This window comes from Amphibalanus amphitrite, unplaced genomic scaffold (genome assembly GCF_019059575.1).
Source record: "Amphibalanus amphitrite isolate SeventyFive unplaced genomic scaffold, NRLGWU_Aamphi_draft 000162F_arrow, whole genome shotgun sequence".
Classification (NCBI taxonomy): domain Eukaryota; kingdom Metazoa; phylum Arthropoda; class Thecostraca; order Balanomorpha; family Balanidae; genus Amphibalanus; species Amphibalanus amphitrite.
In genome coordinates this window covers 462,652-481,831 of record NW_024881657.1, presented here as the reverse complement: position 1 = coordinate 481,831, position 19,180 = coordinate 462,652, and the positions used below count along the sequence as shown (strand labels likewise).

Below are 19,180 nucleotides of genomic sequence, written 5' to 3'. Positions count from 1 at the left end.
AGTTTCCCGGAAATCCCGGTTGTATATACATCTGCAACGAAAAATTATCTAAAATGGCAACAACACTAAATTTTTGACGCATTTTTGCATGCGTGTGACAGTGCAGTGGGGATGGGAAAAGTGCTTCGTCATCTGTCTGCCATGTCCAGCCTAATTAATATTCCGGCTGAACGCGCGCTTCCAAACGCGGCGTATGCCAACAATCAATTCAGTGTCGGATGGGCAGCTCGGTTCGACCCTGGCCGGCCGCAGAGCCGCGGGAAGGAGGCTCCTTGTACTGGTCGAACGGCCGGCGGCGCCCTCTCCGGCGCCCCGGCGCTCATTGCTCCATCCATTGCTACACGGCGGAACACCAAGTGGCTCTCGAAGGACACGCCCTGACCTTGAGGGTCAGAAGTGTCCTAGATTTTTGGGCGGCGCGGGCCGGGGCGGCGAAGGGGCGCCGCATGGCACTGCCCGCGGGCCTTGGACAGAGTGAACGGTGATAAAAGTCCAGCCGGCCGGCTCCATGGTGTAAACGCAGCCCGTGTCTCGTCGGAACCGCATCCCACTTCACACGCAGGTGAGCCCCAGTTGTCTATATGTGGAACGCTCGGATAGTCACTGTGGTTTGGGCCCGGACAGTGAACGGCTCCGGGTTAACATGTGTGTTGCCGGGAGATGATGGGACTTTGCAGCTCAAAAGAGTGGCTCAAAAAGTTTGTGTCTCAACACGTCTAAAAGGTGATTGTTAGTATTTAAGTGCAAACTAGATTGATGTTAGTATTTAGGTGCAAACAAGATTGACTACAATACTATCATTGAAGCTCTAAGTGTTTTTCATTTTTCCCATTTTTCATTGGAAAATGCGTAGAATACAAAACTATTTTAATAGCAATTGACTAGCATTCATAAATCAAACATTGTTGCGTAATCCGTTTTAATTATTTTCCCTTCTTAATATTTTTGGATAGAATAATTCTACGATTTCTTTAGTCTTGTATGCTGCCAGCTTGTGGCCGAAGAGGGCTCTCCCGGTCCCGGCTCATCCCAATGACCCGACCCCCCCCCCCCCCCCCCCGCCCCCTCCGACAGAGATGAAGCTGACCGTCGCTCTGGCGCTGGTGGCCGTCGGCCTGGCCTCCTTCTCTGAGGCCATCTTCATCTTCGAGACGGCGGCGGCCGGCACGGCCTCCACGGTGGGTGTGGGCACGGCCACGGGCGCGGCCGCGCTGGCCGGCGTCGGCGGCCTGGTGCTCGGCGCCGGGCTGGTCGGCGTGCTCGCGCTGGCCGCCTCCCGGCGCGGAAAGCGCTCCGTCGAGGACGGCCTCAAGGAGGACGCCGTCTTCAACCTGGTGGCCGCCTCTGACGCGTTCGGCTGCGCCATGAAGCTGGTCTGCCTGCTGGAGGCCAAGCCCGACGAGGGCCTCACCGAGGACGACACCTTCATCCTCAACATCTTCGGGTAAGCCCGCTGAAGACTCGGCACTGAAGTTTAATTTCATTTTAGGCTATGTCATTTTGTTACGTTGTTACATTGGCGCTAATATTTGGAGCAGTCGCAAACGTACCTATTCTGTTATGATAGATCAGCAAAATGTTTGAAACGAATGCCACCATTATATGCATGACTCCCCAGACTCACTTTTTTGGCACCACACGCTGTTTCGCTGACACCTAACCATCTCTGGTTTCGTTCTTTTGCAGCCGGGACCCGCAGGCTCCCAGCATCGAGAAGATGAAGACCCCGCGCGGCGCCTACGACTACGCCGCCTTCATGGGCAAGCGTTTCGGCGCCGACTCGTGCGAGGAGCTGTTCCACACCTGCGAGGCCTCCTACCAGACCATGATCACCTACGTGGCCAAGCTGCGCGCGTAAGGCGTGACAGCAAGGCACGTTCCACCTTGTACAACTATTTATATTGCGGGGAGCGATGTGGGGCGGTCTCGGGAGTATACCAGTGCTCAGAGAATGTGGGGGAGCACTTTGCAAATGAAGAGTCGTGTGTAAGCAGCATGATTTGAATCGTTCACCTTCAAACTGTGATTTTTGCGACATAATGCATTGATGAAAGAGCAGAAGCCTGCTTGACTGAGATTTTGAAAATGGGAGCAATATGACGTTTATTTTGTCGACAGTACCTGTAACTACAACATAAGCGTTAGACCCAAGGCCAGTTGGTTGTTGCTGATATTATTTGGAATATATGAAATGTACTTACTCACGTGTGTGTTATTACAAAAAGATCATGCAACATGGTTCGTAAACAGCAATACATGCATAACAAGTCTATAAACGTGTTTAATTGATATTCGTTGTTATTGAGAAAAACAAAACAAATTGAGTAGGCCTGAATCTGCCTTAGGTATAGAACTCCGTCTGTCACCGAAACATCTCACTTGTGTAGAAGTCGAATGACGCACCCCCCCCCCCCCGTTTTTCGTAAATAACCCACGAAAAAAACGGCCGATTGCGACAAAACTTGCAGTACCTTCGAGTTTGTCGATTTTACTCCTACCCTGAAAATTTCATGACCCGCCGGTATGGCCGGTATAAAATAAAGATATACCTGCATGCATGCAAGTAGAGAAATGTCATTCAAGGTGGACAGACAATGCGTAACAAGTCGTCAAAACGGTTGTGATCGATATGCATTACAGCGCGGAAAAGGAAAATAAGCTGTTCAGGGTAACTTTAAGCCTGGCCTGTATATTTCGATCTGTCTATTGAACTCATTTCGGATAAATTTCATATTGAAAAATAGAAACCACCTTGCTCTCATTTTATATCAAAAGATACTTTTGAATAAAAAATAAGAACAAATTTGTATCGAGAAGCTTTCGGCGTTGTGCCGTGCTCTCGATGCATTTTTTTATTCAAAGGTGTCTTGATATAACATGAGAGCAAGGTTATTTCTATTTTTATATATAACGGCTCTCAGAAAAGTGCTAAAAACTATTCAAGAATGAATTTCATATTATTCACATTTCCGAAAAGCCAATGCATGGTTAAAGTTAGCATAAGTCAACGAAAAGCAGACCGAAATACTGCTAGAAAACTATGACACACTGAAAGATACCGTCACAGCATTTTAAATTTCTATCTCATCACAGGAGTATTTCTGTATACGATAAAGGTAAAGGGTAAAAGGGGTAAAAGAAAGAAGGCAAAAAGGTAAAAACGTAGGTAATAGGTAAATGAATGAAAAAGTAAAGGCAACTGAGCATGAGACAAGTCAAGCTGTAGCAATCCATTTACGCACCAACGTTTTCCCCACCAGCTGATGTCCAAATTGGGCTCGAAGTACAGATGCCCGTGTGGACGGACATCACTAGCCTAATTTGGTTAGCGCCGCCGTTCAGCCGTGTCTGTGCGTCTGTGCAGCTGTGCCGGTGGCTGACGCTGCCGCCTCCCCAGCCCGCAGAGTATCTGTGGAGAGCCGCGTACTCCGCCGCGGCCGGCTCCCTGCCCAGATGACGCCGCCGCTGCAGCCGCCGCCGCGCTGCCGAAGTAGGTGAGCTGGCCCAGGAGCCGAGCTGCCACCGCAGCCTCACACCACAGCCCGGCAGCCGGCGATCAGTCGGGAGGCTTTTTACTCCGCTGAGACGCTTTTTACCCCGTCGGGCGGTACTTAGACTGGGTGGGTGGGTGGACGCGCCCAGTGTTTCTCCGCTCGGACCGGGCGGAGCTGCCGCAGCTCTCCAGCCGAGTCGCCCAGAGCAGGATGGGCGCGCGGCGGCGGCTCAGAGCGGTCTGTCTGCTGCTGGTGCTGCTGGGGGCAGGTGCGGCGACCGACACCAACACCGCCACCCCGGCAGCAGAGGGCGGAGCGGCGGCCGCGGCCGAGCTCAGCGAGCGCGGCGCCGGGGACAGCTCCGAGGTGCTGCAGAAGAGGTTCGTGATCGGCTCTCCGGCTGCCAACTCCTACTCGGTCGGCACCGACGTCTCCTTCCTCAGTGAGTGACCTAGCCGGGGCCAGATACACGAACACACTACCACACTGATCCCCTCAGCGCGTTCAGTGAGTGACCCAGGCCTCGGGGCTGGGCCGGCGAGCTGCAAACACACTGCTCCCCTTCCACAGGGCGCTCAGTGAGTGATCCAGGCTGGGTGGAACGTCTAACGCTGCTCCCTGAACTGTCGGAAGTGCACGGGTCTGCTCGGCGGCCTGACTGTTACACAACGATACCTACTTTAAAATGGCGGGCACACTAGTCGTACAGTCTACATTATTAATTGCGGCACTACGCCAAAACATTGAACGCTTTCATTGGAAAATGGTTGCGTTATGTAACGTTTGTTCCATCAAGGCAAACAGAATATTTAAATAAGTTATAGTGACTGGTCGATAGCAGGTTATTTTCACTGTATCGCTATCCGCGGCGCTATCTGTTTTCGTTTCGCCACAGACGGGACCACCAGTGCTGTTCGGTGCACCTGTCCTGACGGAATGCAGCCGCCCTGGGTCGATGGGGCCCTCCGTAGGCGCACTCCTGACGCACGGAACGCACGCCGTCGCTGCCCGTCACCCGTGTACACGGTGACGTGACCGGAGGGTGATCGGTGGCACGGATCGGTGGCACGGATCGGTGGCACGGATCGGTGACACGGCACCCCCTCCCACTGCGGAGGTGCTCAGCGCCGTCCCGTGCCGCCGTGTCGCCGGCGACTACGACTCCGTCCGATACGGCCAATGAACATCGACCGGTGACCCCGTTTGGCAGTTCCCGGCTTCAGTTAACTGCACCCCTCGGCGGCAGGGGGACTGGGCTGACGGAACTGTAATCACCGATCTAGCCGCAGTGATCGATCGGTTTGCGGTGTTCAGGAAATGTTTATGGAAAGTGAAATTTTTGAACGAGATTGTTATCCATTCCCCATTAGACGTTCCCACACAATAACTAGCTCCAGCTCAAGCGAAAAATTGCCTGGCTGTCGAATTTCGATGCATTGTTTTCTCACAAATGCCAAAAATGTTTTAACTTTTTAGGTAAACTTTGGCCAACGTCTGACAAGACCTTAGGTGTTTAGTTGCCTTGTGATGACCTGACGGCGAAAAGTCAACTGAATGCTTCAGCATTATGCCCTTCAGCAACCCACTTTCAAAAAAAATCATTGTCACCTTTTAACGTTTCACTGACGACGAAAAGGTTAACCCTCGCCGGCCGAAGGAAGGGAAGGGGGTGCCGCCCCCTCCAATACGGTTTTTCGCGATAGCTCCAAACACGCCGGTGATAGAGAGCTAAAACTTCGCATACCTAGCTTTTGATCCAAGCCACATCTTGTGACTTCAGCCGCATTTTCAGGTCAGATCAGGTCACTGACTTATGACGTCATAGCTGAACCTCTGCACGGTCTTCAGATATCGCAACTTCGCAGCGCCCTCAGTGCCAGAGGAGCTTTCACAGAGAGATGAATATTGCAGGATGTAGTAGCCTCCAGAGGTCTCAAAGCTTGTATATCTCGGATTTTTCCTTGAGGCCACATGAGGTCAGTTCGGTCACCTGACCTCACCATTATAAGTCAATGGGAAAAATGAAAACTGCTACTTTAGCACCGTTAACGATTTCAAACTATATCAAGCGCAAGAAATCATGATTTCCTTGCATTCCTTGCAAGGTCCCATGCTTCACTATTGCATTGTTAACCCTCGCATGTGTAGGGGGGTCGGATGGACCCCCCCCCATGGTTTTTCGCGAATAACTCGCGTAAAAAGCGGCTGATCGCGACGAAACTTTCAGTACCCTCTTATTGATCAATTTTACACCTACCCTAAAAATTTCATGACCCTGACCCAAATGACCTTTGACATGTGACCTCTTTTCCGAGACCATGTTTGGCCGGAATCGCGATTCCGCGTATGTCGGCTAGCATTAGCCGCGCGTTTGCAAGCTTTTCGTGGTTTCAAACGTTCAAACATGTGATTTGATGTTGCTCCCATGCATTAGAATGGGTGTCAAGGTCACCTGAAGGTCAGGTCAGGTCATTGACCTTTGGTGACCTCGGGTGACCTCGGTTCACTTTTTCGAGTTTTACATGTTTCTAGGCCAGTTTTTGGAGCTGAATTCGAATTTAGCAACCATTTGAACATTTACAAAGTAGTTTTGGTGCCTTCGTAACATGTTACGAAGCTGCCAGAGGCGGTTGACACGTACTACGAATACCCGTCACAACCCCTACTGGTTGACCTGACCTGACCTGACCCGACCTGGTCTAAATACTTAAAGACATCATCTGTGATCAAAACTAACACGATATTCGTGATCAGCACCCCGAAAAACCCCTTAGCAGCCACACTTTACGACTTTCTAATAGGTCCCGATTTTCCCGACTTTGGGTCATTGACCTGACCTGGAAGGTCAACCAATGACCTAGGACCTTAAAATTGGGTATCATCGGCTTCCTCTTTTCACGGGCAACACGCTCGTTTTTTTCCGCGAAGCTCTAGCTCGATCAGGGGCGAAACGGCAAGGGGGGGTCCAACCGACCCCCCCCCCACACACACACACATTAGAAGCTGGCAAACGCCGCACACATGCGAGGGTCAACTTAGCGTGACGTCATTTATGTATGACGCTACTTGTCATATTTTTTTCGTCAATAACCTCCCGATCAAATTGAACTAGCGAGTCGGGAAAGCCGCCAATTGACTCAGGAAGACCTTCCAAATCTAATGATATGTGACATGACCTCCTTCGACCACCTTCGCTACCTGGGGTGCGCTGACCTGACCTTGACCTGGGGCTGGGGTCAACACCACAAGCTGACTTCACCCGAACAAAAAGTATACCATTCGACGCGCCTCAGCAGGGCGAACACGATGATCACTGGCGGATCCAGGGGGGGGCATTTAGGGCCATGCCCCCCCCCCCCCAAAGGCCTAAAGTGGCCTGTTTGCCCCCCCCCCCCCAAAACGTCAGAAAAATTGCTAAGAAGATATACCTTGATGGAGGTTTTTAGCCACTTGGTGAAGTAAAACTTTCCACAGCATAATATGGAGGCAATATGGTAGCAGTGAGGGTCAGTCAAAAGTTGCGCGAGCGGAGTCGCCACCTTCAAAAAAAGACTGTGGACTGTGGTTGGCACGTGTTTATGGCGCGGCAGCTGGTAGTTGGCGGTTGTTTCGCGTGGTGTGGCATCACTGGCGGATCCAGCGGGGGGGGGGGGGCACGGGAGCCTGAGGTGCCCCTGACAGCAGGCCCGTGGTGCCCTTGCTAGGCCTGTGGTGCCCCTGGACCCTGGCAGGCCTGTGGTGCCTCTGGCGGGCCTAGGGTGCCCCTGCTAGGCTGCTGATACCCCTGGGACCTGACAGGACTGTGGTGCCCCTGACAAGCCTAAAGTGCCCCCAACAGACCCGTGATGCCCCCGACAGGCCCAAGGTGCCCCTGCGTGATGCCGTGATGCCTGTGAGGCCGGTGGTGCCCCTGCGAGGCCGGTGGGGCCCCTGACAGGCCCATGGTGCCCCTGCGAGGCCGGTGGTGCCCCTGCTAGACCGGTGGTGCCCCTGGCAGGCCTGTGATGCCCCTGCTAGGCCGCTGGTGCCCCTGGGCCCTGACAGGACTATGGTGCCCCTGACAGGCCCAAGGTGCCCCTGCAAGGCCGGTGGTGCCCCTGTAAGGCCTATGGTACCCCTGCTAGGCCTCTGGTGCCCCTGATAGACCCATGGTGCCCCTGCGAGGCCGGTGGTGCCCCTGGCAGGTCTCTGATGTCCCTGACAGACCTGGGGTGCCCCTGACAAGCCTGTGGGGCCCCTCACAGGCCCGTGGTACCCTTGCTAGGCCTGTGGTGTCCCTGGCGGGCTGGTGGTGCCCGGTGCCCCTGCTAGGTCGGTGGTGCCCCTGAGGGGGGTCATGACCCATGTGGCTCCCCTTGGATCTGCCACTGATACGTTATGGCTTATGCAATATGCGATTGCAGGCACTTGGTATCCCTATCCCTCATTGGGGGCTCTGGCGGGCTCCTGAGGGCCCACGTCTATCTCTGGGAGCCCTAGACGGGCTCCTTTGGGTCCTTTCAGTCCACTATAGCATAAGAGGTCTCCACGCGAGTCCTATACATCTGAGGGCGTACCCTGACGTCTGAGGTACCCAACTGCAGCTCCAATGGTCTCTTACACTGGCGGATCCAGGGAGGGGGCATTGAGGGTCATGCCCCCTTCCCAGAGGCCTAAAGTGGCCCGTTTGCCCCCTCCCCCAAACGATAATGAAACATAGTTCAATCAGTGCGTGGCCCAGGAGCCGAGTTAGACAGGGGGTGTTTTACCACCTCCCGGCCCGCAAAGGGACCCAAGCACTGACTCGAAGCGGGTTAACTGGTCGACAAAAGCAATGGTAAGTGTTTACAAAGTAATATAAAGGCATGGGTCGGGTGGGCTACCATTTATATATATTTTTTTTATTTTTAGTTAAAAAAAAAATTCATAGTATCAGGGCTGTGACGAAAAATAAGTGGCCTAAATCCGATGAGAAAACAGGATTTGGGGGTACCCTAGGTTTGGCTCCTGCATGAGTTGCCCCCCCCCCCCCAAAACGCAAGCCTGGATCCGCCAGTGACGATGATGCCAAAATCGCGGCGCTGCGGCCGTTTTTTGCGAAGCCAAACATTAATGAAAACGTGAACCCGTACCTTGGGGCACTTGACCTGACCTCAGAGGTTGACCTGAGACCTTAAAGTCGGGTACCAGTCGCTGCGTCTCGTACGGAGCACACGCTCGTTTTTTAACGGCGATTTAGCTCCACCAGGGGCGAAACGGCGAGGGGGGTCGTACCATCCACCCCCCTCGGCAGGCGCGTATGCAGAAAACCAGTGGGTCCGGTGAGGATTAAACCTATAAAGTATTTATTCAATACTCAATAAACAGCATGTGTTCTGCTTCTGCATCACAGGTAATAACGGCGCTTCAGCTAGATACAGTCTGAGACTGGCCAAATGGTTCAAACATGCTAAAATACCAAAGTACCTCAACAATAGAAGCGTCGTGTGATAACCACGCTACGCTCCATGGCCCCGCTAATACAAATCGGACGACCAACGTGCGTTAGGCGGAAGGTGTTGCCCAACAGACGGCAATTACGCAGTCTGGCCTCGGTCGGGCGGCCGCGGCCATTTGGTGCGCTCTCTCCGAGGTCATGTCAGGAGGTATCGCCTTTCGGGGGTCGGGGAACCACCCACGGGCAGGACGGAGTCGGACTCCGAAAGACGGTCATCGGAAAGGTTGGGTGATTCGGTTTTGGAGTGCCCACTGCACAGTAGCTCATATTTTTCAAAGCTCTCGAAAATAACCCATGATGCATTCTGTCACATAAGGATATGCCGTGCGAGTTCCAGCTCCTTTACAGTCCGCTGTCTGCGCTTCCCAAAAGCCAGAAGAGCCAATGGCAGGTATATCAACCAGTATAACGCCTTATGGGGCGACTAACGGAGCGAGCGAGAGGGTGAGCCTTGCACGTGCGAAATTTCGAGGGGGTACCTCCAGCTGACTTGTGCACGGCACCCTACTAACCGGTCTCTAGCGATGTGCCAAATTTGAGCACAATCGGCCCAGCCGTTCTCGAGATCTGGAAGCGGTACCCTGCACGTGCGCACGTGCAAAATGGGTCCCAACTGACTTGTGCACGGCACCCTACTAACTGCTCCGTAACCGTGTGCCAAATTTGAGCGCAATCGGTCCAGCCGTTCTCGAGATCTGGAATCGACCCCTGTACGTGCGCACGTGCAGCAGCACCCCAACTCTGGCACATGGATATGCATTGCCTAGTGGGTGCCTACCTACATGCCAACTTTCAGCGCAATCGGCCAAGTAGTTACCGAGATATTGCAACAATTGCAAAAGTGACACCTCTTCGTTTTGCACGTGGCACGTGCATAAGGGGTCACCCACATGCATCGGGAATAGCCCAATACTTGGTAGAAGGAATGAAGCTACCCTACAAAAATTACCGCATGTAAATCGGTCAAGTGGTTGCTGAGATATAAGCGTCGCAGAATCGTGACCACGGCCGGCCGGCCGGCCGGCCGCTCATACTCAGAAATTTCCGTTATTCTACGTAAGACTCCGCTCGCTTCGCTCGCTCCGTAACTAACTACTCTTGTCCTTCCATATAATTGATATCGAAAAGTAAACATTCCAACGCCGAGGGCCGGACGTTTATGGTCGGTGTCCTCATCCGTTACCCAACAGGAGGCCCCCGCCACCGCGCAGGTCTGTCAGCGTGTCGACAGCATGGACCCATCAGTCATTCTCAGACCGCCCCAAGACGGCACGGCGAGGGACCAGTTGTACTGTCGTGAATACCTGCGCGTTAGGGCTTCTTTTTAAAGGCTCTAGGGACATGAATGATCTTCCATATCACTTTCATGATATTAGTAAATGGTTAATCCCTTGGCATTTGCACTTAAGAATCATACGGCCTGACGGCGTAACAAGACATGTGTTGATAAAACGTGAACTGCTCAAATCACGTCATGATACTTCGCTGTTGTGCGAACTATGCTAAGTGACATAAACCGCATGTTACTTACTAGATTATGTAATATCAAAAAGGCGGCGTCAAGCCTTTCTACAATATCTTGTTATATGAAAGCCTTGCGGTCACCATGTTAGGTAAATACTAATCATGAATCATATACTCGTAAATAACTCGCAAGTATACATGCTACATACACGTTATATACACGTTACATGCAAGTGTAGTTTGACCACATCCACTAAATGCCGGTGTCTTTCCGCAGTCACCTTCGTCTTCAACATGGTGTTCCTGAGCATGGTGACGCTGGCGGTGGCCAGCGCGGCGCAGCAGGCCGGAGTGGCCGCGTCCAGTCGCCGCCGCAGCCGGCTCGACCCGGCGCCCCTGGAGCGGCGGTCAGCGGCGGCCCGCCACCGGCGCCGCCACGCCGCCGCCACCGCCGCCACCCTGCCTCCCGACACCGTGAACGCCATCGTGGAACACGTGAGCGGCCCCACGGCCGCGGCCACCGCCAGCCCGGCGGCCTCCGACTCCTTCGGCGACTACTCGGACTACGAGCGCTACCCGAGCCGGTTCGAGGAGCCGTCGGCGCCGGCCGGTCAGCGGTTCCAGCCCTCCTCCGTGGACGATATCCTCGACTACCTGTACCAGACGGACCGGTCTCTGTACGACGAGCTGCGGCTGCGGGTGGCCGACCGGCCGCCGCCGCCGGTCCGCGGCGCGCGGGACCGCGAGTACGCCCAGTACCTGGCCTCTGTGTACGGGTACGGCGGGGCCCAGTGGGAGCGGGTCGGCCTCGGCGGGACGGAGGACGGGCGCGGCGCGCTGGCCGGGGACCGAGTCGACTGGCAGACGGAACAGGAGGCGGCGCAACGCACCCACCGCACGGCCGACGGGCCGGGCCTCAGCGGCAAGGTGCCCTACGAGAAGAGGGACCCGCTCGGAGCGCCGCTCAAATACAGGCAGCGGTGAGCGCAGTCCGTCAGCACATCGGTGAGAGCGGCGCTCAGACATCGGTGAGAGCGGCGCTCAGACATCGGTGACACCTGGCTCGAGTAGCCATGGTGGTGAGAGAGGCTTGGTTTCAGAGCCGACCGAGCCGACAGAGGCACTCAAAACGGAAACACCGTCCGACAGCGAGACGCTGAGAGCAAAAGGAGCTTTGCAACTGACGCATAAGCTGAACTAATACGATCTGTATTGCGGGTTACAGTGTGAATATATTATTGCGATGTGAATAAAGAGCGACGTCGGCTTATTGTTGAAATACACTTGACATTAGACGACTCTCAGCAGTGGTCGCTCTGTTTTCATTCTGGCTTTGCTGTGGTTCATATGGGCCCATTTTGACAAAAAGACAGATAGACAGGCACACAGCAGACAGACAGACAGACAGACAGACAGACAGACAGACAGACAGACAGACAGACAGACAGACAGACAGACAGACAGACAGACAGACAGACAGACAGACAGACAGACAGACAGACAGACAGACAGACAGACAGACAGACAGACAGACAGACAGACAGACAGACAGACAGACAGACAGACAGACAGACAGACAGACAGACAGACAGACAGACAGACAGACAGACAGACAGACAGACAGACAGACAGACAGACAGACAGACAGACAGACAGACAGACAGACAGACAGACAGACAGCCGGACGGTGCCGGCCACCCACCTGTCCCAGTCGCCGGACGGTGCCGGCCACCCACCTGTCCCAGTCGCCGGACGGTGCCGGCCACCCACCTGTCCCAGTTGCCGGACGGTGCCGGCCACTCACCTGTCCCACCTGTCCCAGTCGCCGGACGGTGCCAGCCACCCACCTGTCCCAGTCGCCGGATGGAGATGAGCCGCTGGGAGATGTGCGGCAGTCCTGGAGTGTCCGTGACGTCATCGCAGATCACCGGAGTGCCCATGGCGCCGCCCAGATGAGTGCCGCCCGGCTGTGAGTGCGTGGTCACTCGTTTGTGGAACAGCAGGGGGGTGAAGCCGGCCATGGCTGACCTGGTGAGGTCCGCGGCGCGGCTGAGAGGGGTCGGAGGGGAGCAGTCCAGCTCACTGTCGGACGGGGAGTCTCCCCGGGCGGTCAGCTTAGTGACCCGTGGACGCACGACGCACTGACACCGATCTCGGCTGAATTAGTGCGGTTCAGTTCACCTGGCAACCGTAATCTGACCACCGCACACCATGGCGCTACTGGCAGGTCACTGGAAAGTCACTGACAGGTCACTGGCAGGTCAGTGATAGCTGATTGTCCCTATTTTGTCCTGGATGGACAGCTCACAAGTCACAGCACCTCCCTACCTCCTCTGGCCGCCGCCTCGCCAGCAACACTGCACCACTCTGCGTCGGTCGCGCCGGCCGTCTCCCTCGCTCCAGACGCCGAGTGTAAGGCGACACCGGCCACCGGACACCCCTACTGACTCGGCCAGCGGCGGCAGTCAGATGATCCTACCCCACAGTCATATGACACCTCAGACAGCCACAATCTCCGCACACGGCACTTTGACGACCGCTCCAGTCAACCCGTATTCCACGGCCCGTGTGTAGGATGCCGTGTGAAGGTTGTCGCCTTTCTCACGGTCCGCTGCCGTCGAGTCGCTGCCGATGACCGTCCGTCGCTGCCGGCGGTCGTCGCGTCCGACGGGACCCGCTGTTGTGGCCTGGCGTCGCCGGGAAGGCGGTGGCATGCACCATTCAGAGCCGCCTATCGATTCGGTGACCGGTCGGCGGCCCGACGGTGGCCGGTGCCACCGGTGACCGGCGGCGCCGACACGCGGGCAATCAGTCACTAACAGTTAACACCTTCCGGCAGAGGGAGGGCTGTATTGAAGCCGGAGAGGCGTTTGAAGTGGTATGGGAGAAAGATGCAGTGAAGGATGGTTAGGTGATGTTGGGAGTTTGGGTTAAAAGATGCGTTAGAGGTTAGCCCGCGACCGCCTGGGGGGGGTCGGATCCGACCCCCCCTCCGTTTTTCTTGAATAACTCATGAACCGCTTGCGCTATCAGCTTGAAACTTCGCATACCTTCTCCCCCATCAATTTGACATCTCCTGTGCAATTTTGAAGAAAAAATTTTCAAAAATTACTGAGATATATCGATTTTAGTGATGTAACTACATGGCGTTTTCAGTCAAAAAATGATAAATGTTTGAAAAATCGCCAAAAATCGAGGTTTTAAGCAAATTGCAAATTAAGGACATGAAAAGACGCAGCTCAACGAGTTCTTTAAAATGGCTATCTCGGATTTTCCATAAAATGCGTTTTTCACCCATAAAAATTCAAAAAACTATATTTTTTGGAAAACAGCTAATAAAATCCAAAATTTTGAGAATTTCCTAAAAACCGGAATATATGTTATAAAGCTCTATTAGAACATTAGATGTCCCAAATTTCAACTTTCTATCTTGATTTTTGACCCCCAAATTGTAAAAAATAGCTCCAACATGCATAGGGCATGGTGACGTCATAAGCATTTTCGCGAATTAGAGGCACTTCTAAACATCGCATGTGAAAACAAATGGCACCACTAGATTCCTGGGACAAAGCTCGTCTAGAAAAGTGCATTTTTATGTCAAAAATAAAAAGTTGAAAAATTGACTTTTTTCTTAGCCCTCGTTTAGTTATGTATGGTATAAACGATTTTTTATGCTTTCAATGCACACTTATCACCAGCACAGTGACTTGGGGTCACATATAACCATTACCATCGGATTTGGCGTGAAAAATAAGCCATAAAACATGTGTCGCATGCCCATGTAGCAGAAAGTGAAAACCGTGACCTTTCGTGACCTGACCTGACCTTGACCCGTACTTAGTATGACCCCTAGCAGGGCTATACGCACATGGTACCTTCACTAGGTCTTTGAGGTCATTTGTGAAGAGTTTCGAGCAGCAGCTATCGATTCCGCTGTCCGTAAGCCTAATCATGCAAAACCCCTGAATTTGACCTTTGACCTGACCTTGACCCGAAAGTTGACCTCAATCTTAAAATCTTAAGAGTGCTTTGGGAAGGTCTCGTAGAGACCTTTCGAACGCCGCCTCGCGGGGCTCGATACGACCATTGGTTCTCGAGATAACAGGGGGGGGGTCGGATCCGACCCCCCCCCCCCCCCCGGCTGATGTGGGTACGGAAATAGCCCAGGCGGTGCCGGGTTAAGGTTTATTAGGCATGAATAAAAGACACCTACTTCTCTCTTCCGAAACTCTTGTGACTCATGTCTGCATAGCTAGCTTGTGCGGGCTGCTCTCCTTGCCGATCCCTTCCGTGTACCAAATTTTAACGTGCAATCAGCCCAAGTCGTTCTTGAGATGCAAAAGCGTCGCCTCGACGTACGGCTGCATGCACGCCCAAAGTGAAACCCCAATTGAAATTTTCAATCAGCCTACTAGCCGGTTCATAACGGTGCACAAGATTTGAGAGTGTTATCACTATCAGCCCAGCTAAGCTAATTTCCTACCGAAAGCGAAGCGGAAAGCAGGAAAAGTTTTGGGATAAGCGGCCGGTCCGACCCAGCACTGGCTGTACCCCTTCCGACTAGTTTATATCTCAGAAGACGTTTGGCTGATTGACTTGTTGCCAAAATTGCGTAAGTGGTGGGGGAGGGGGGGGGGGGTAACCACATGCTTTTGTCGATTTTGACAATTCATGATGCATCTAATAAGGGGACCATCGGAATAAAAAGGTACACTGCTAAAGACAAACCAGATGTTGGCCCCAATAGACCGATTCGAGGTCTTGCAATTTTTATGCACGTTATCACGAGCAGGGCTTACTATATTGCGCTCACTCCAACTTCAACAAATAGGCGATTTACTGGTTGCATCCACCCAGGAATCAGCCAGCTTCGTTTCAGCCAACCGTGATCGATCCAGTCAGGGCAAATGACTCCGGTTTAGGGTGAGGCGGCCCGGTTCCACGAAATGGCGGCACTCTGTAAATTCCCAGTACAAACAGTATCGATCGCTGTGACATCCGTGCAGTGCCACCACTGTACCAATACGGACAGTTTGCAGGAGCGATAGTAGGTACAGCTAAGGGAGACATGCGGCGTATAGGAGCTCAACCGGTACAATAATGGGTCGCTCGGCGCGCTGCGGGTGGGGTCGGTGCTGACTGAGCCCAGTTGTGCGCGATATCATTGTCCATTTCATTTCTTTTTGTGAGAAACTGCATGTTTTGTGAAACCTTTGCGAGGAACAACCACTGAACAACTATATTATCCGCCGCACGAATAAAAGGCCTGCACTCTACTGAATATAGTTATGTCCTCCATTGTTTACCTACATGATTCAATTTTAGGTATTCCGACCAGCAGTGTGCTCATAGACCCGGGAACAGGGAGGGGGGCAGCGGGGGCGCTTGCCCCCCCCCCCCAACTTGAGAGCCGAGGGGGCGGCGCCCCCTTATCCCTCGCCGGCACAGGCCATTTTGCGTCCTTCGACGGCACAAGGGGGGGTTGGTACGACCCCCCTCGCGTTTGGCCCCTGATCGAGCTAGAGCTTCGCGGAAAAAGCGAGCGTGTTGCCCGTCACGAGAGGAAGCCGATGATACCCAATTTTAAGGTCCTAGGTCATCGGGTGACCTTCCAGGTCAGGTCAATGACCCGAAAACCGGGAAAATCGGGACCTGTTAGAAAGTCGTAAAGTGTGGCTGCTATGGGGTTTTCTGGGGTGCTGATCACGAATATCGTGTTAGTTTTGATCATAGATGATGTTTTTAAGCATTTAGACCAGGTCGGGTCAGGTCAGGTCAGGTCAACCGGTAGGGGTTGTGACGGGTATTCGTAATACGTGTCAACCACCTCTGGCAGCTTCGTAACATGTTACGAAGGCACCAAAACTACTTCGTAAATGTTCAAATGGTTGCTTAATTCGAATTCAGCTCCAAAAACTAGCCTAGAAACATGTAAAACTCGAAAAAGTGAACCGAGGTCACCCGAGGTCACCGTCAATGACCTGACCTGACCTTCAGGTGACCTTGACACCCACCCTAATGTATGAGAGCAGCATCAAATCACATGTTTCAACGTTTGAAACCACGAAAAGCTTGCAAACGCGCGGTTAATGCGAGCCGACATATAGAATCGCGATTTCGGCCAAACATGGTCACGGAAAAGAGGTCACAGGTCATTAGGGTCATTAGGGTCAGGGTCATGAAATTTTCAGGGAACGTGTAAAATTGATCAATGCAAGGGTACTGAAAGTTTCGTCGCGATCGGCCGCTTTTTACGCAAGTTATTCGCGAAAAACCTTAGGGGGGTTACATCAACCTCCCCCCCGTGCCGGCGAGGGTTAACACTGAGGCAGCGATAAAGGATCTTTCCTCCCTTTTCCGGACTTCTTTCCTTCTTGTTTCCTTTATACATCTAAACATCAACACATTGCATTTTCCTTGCCATCTGAATGGTTTCTGCTGATACAGTATCGATTTGATAACTTCTGCTATTGTCATCCCGGTTTGGTTTGGGCCTGACCTTGGCCAAAAGTTTGGCAGGCCAGATTTTATACTGGATCATTTGGGTCAACTTTGAGAAATACATAACGTACAAGGCGGTGGTAAAATCGTTGCTGCAGGCATAACACAGTTTACCCGCTCCGGGTGTGAGGGAGGGGTGTGGGGCAATGAGTTCATTGACGTGGCGCCCTCGGAAGGCCGGTATGGGATTAAAGCTCAGCGACACTAAGGGTTTGTGTGGTGCCTTCGGTTATCGGTAGCGCCCTCAGAATCACCGGCGTAGGGGCTAGGGTCCTCAGAGCCGCCGGTAAGGGGCTTTTAGAGGCACTGGTGTGGGGCCGTCATGCGGGTGCCGCGGTGTAGGCGCTCAGAGGTGCTAGTGTGATTCTCTCAGAGGCGCCGGTGAGGGTCCTTACAGGCTTTGCTGTGGGCAGTGGGCCATCATAGACGCTGGTGTGGAGCCGTTGCAGACGGGTGTGGGGCCTTTAGAGCTGCTGACGCGAACCCTCTACCAGCCGGCAGGGGGTCTCAGTGACCGGCAAGGGCCCTTAGGCCGACAGAAGAAGTCCTGTGGGGTCCTTTAGATGCGCAGGTGCTGACTGTTGGGTCCTCAGAGCCGCCGATATAGGGCTTTAATAGGCACTGGTGTAGGCACTCAGGAGTTGGGGTGTGAAACCCTCAGAGACACCGGTGTGGGCCCTCATAGGCGCCGATGAGGGCCCCACAGTTGCCTTTTTGGGGCCCTCAGAAAAATAAGTGTGGGACCATCACAGGCGGGAAATGCCCCAAGAACTGGCCCCTCATAGGCCGGTAAGAACTCTCAGAGGCCAGTCATGGGCCTTTGGTGGCCACCGAGGGGTTCTTAAAAGCCGCAAGAGGCCCCTTTAGAAGCCGGCGTGGGGCCCTTAGGTATATGTAGAGATCTTCGTGGGGCTATTTAGGACCCATGAGGTGCTCTAACGAGCCCCATGGGGCCCTTCTGAGTCAAAATATGGCCATCGTTAACCCTCAGCAGTCAAATGGCGCCGCAGGGCCCCGCGGACCCGAGGGTCTCTTTGAACCCGATGGGGGGGGGGTACGTGTCCCCTTAGACCCTAGCTACGCCACTGTTTCATATGCATCATGTCAGGCATTTTAGGCTCCCCCCCCCCCCCAACTTGAAAATCGTTCCCGGGCCCCTGAGTGTGCTGCTTGTGATGAGAAAAGCAGGAAGCTTACGGTATCCGAGCCTTACAACCTCAAGTTCAAGTTCAAGTTCAAGTTCGGTGTATTGAGGACATTTCCACATAGTGGCTTAATATTTAGTCCGAGTCAGAGTACATAGATAAAAACATGACACAGTCAATATCACAGTAAATCACAATCAAGAGATGGGTATATAAAAACACGGTCCAAAGTCGGACAAACCCGACCCTCGACTAGTTCGATAGCCGGCGCAGAAACTCGGCGCGGGTTACAGAGCCGGTGACAGCCGGCGACAGGCGGTTCCACGCCGCGGCCGCTCGGTAAGAAAACGCGCGGCGCGACGCGGACAGGCGGTATGGAGGCAGCTCGAGAGCGCCCGCCTCAGTCGACCGGGTGCTGCGCCGGGAAACCGCTGTACGAGGGACGAACAGGGAGCGGATCGCCGCGGGAGCGTGCGGGTCCCTCAGCGCCCTGTAGACGCCGAGACAGTCACGGCGCTCAACCAGCTCGCGCACGTCACACCAGCCCAGCGCAGCTAGGATCGGCGATACATGGTGATGCCTGGGCACGCCAGAGACAACCCTCGCACCAAAATTCATCGCCTTCTGCACACGGTGAAGGTGGCATGCAGCGGCGCCACCCCAGACAGAGAGGCAGTACAGGATGTGAGGAAAGTTATGACACTGGATAAGGAGCTTAACCCGCGACCGCCTGGGGGGGGTCGGATCCGACCCCCCCCCCCCTCCGTTTTTCTTGAATAACTCATGAACCGCTTGCGCTATCAACTTGAAACTTCGCATACCTTCTCCCCCATCAATTTGACGTCTCCTGTGCAATTTTTAAGAAAAAAATTTTCAAAAATTTCTGAGATATATCGATTTTAGTGATGTAACTACATGGCGTTTTCAGTCAAAAAAATGGTAAATGTTTAAAAAATCGCCAAAAATCGAGGTTTTAAGCAAATTGCAAATTAAGGACATGAAAAGACGCAGCTCAACGAGTTCTTTAAAATGGCTATCTCGGATTTTCCATAAAATGCGTTTTTCACCCCTAAAAATTTAAAAAACTATATTTTTTTGGA

At 53.4% G+C, this 19,180-nt stretch overlaps 1 protein-coding gene across 1 annotated transcript; it reads left to right on the top strand.

Moving 5' to 3' along the window:
• The first annotated feature begins 205 nt into the window (after nucleotides 1-205).
• Nucleotides 206-2,200, top strand: LOC122383359. The gene is made up of 3 exons (XM_043369669.1): nucleotides 206-562; nucleotides 1,075-1,444; nucleotides 1,687-2,200. The coding sequence occupies exons 2-3, from the start codon at nucleotides 1,077-1,079 to the stop codon at nucleotides 1,856-1,858; spliced, it is 540 nt and encodes a 179-aa protein (XP_043225604.1). The 5' UTR covers nucleotides 206-562; nucleotides 1,075-1,076; the 3' UTR covers nucleotides 1,859-2,200.
• The last annotated feature ends 16,980 nt before the right edge of the window (nucleotides 2,201-19,180 follow it).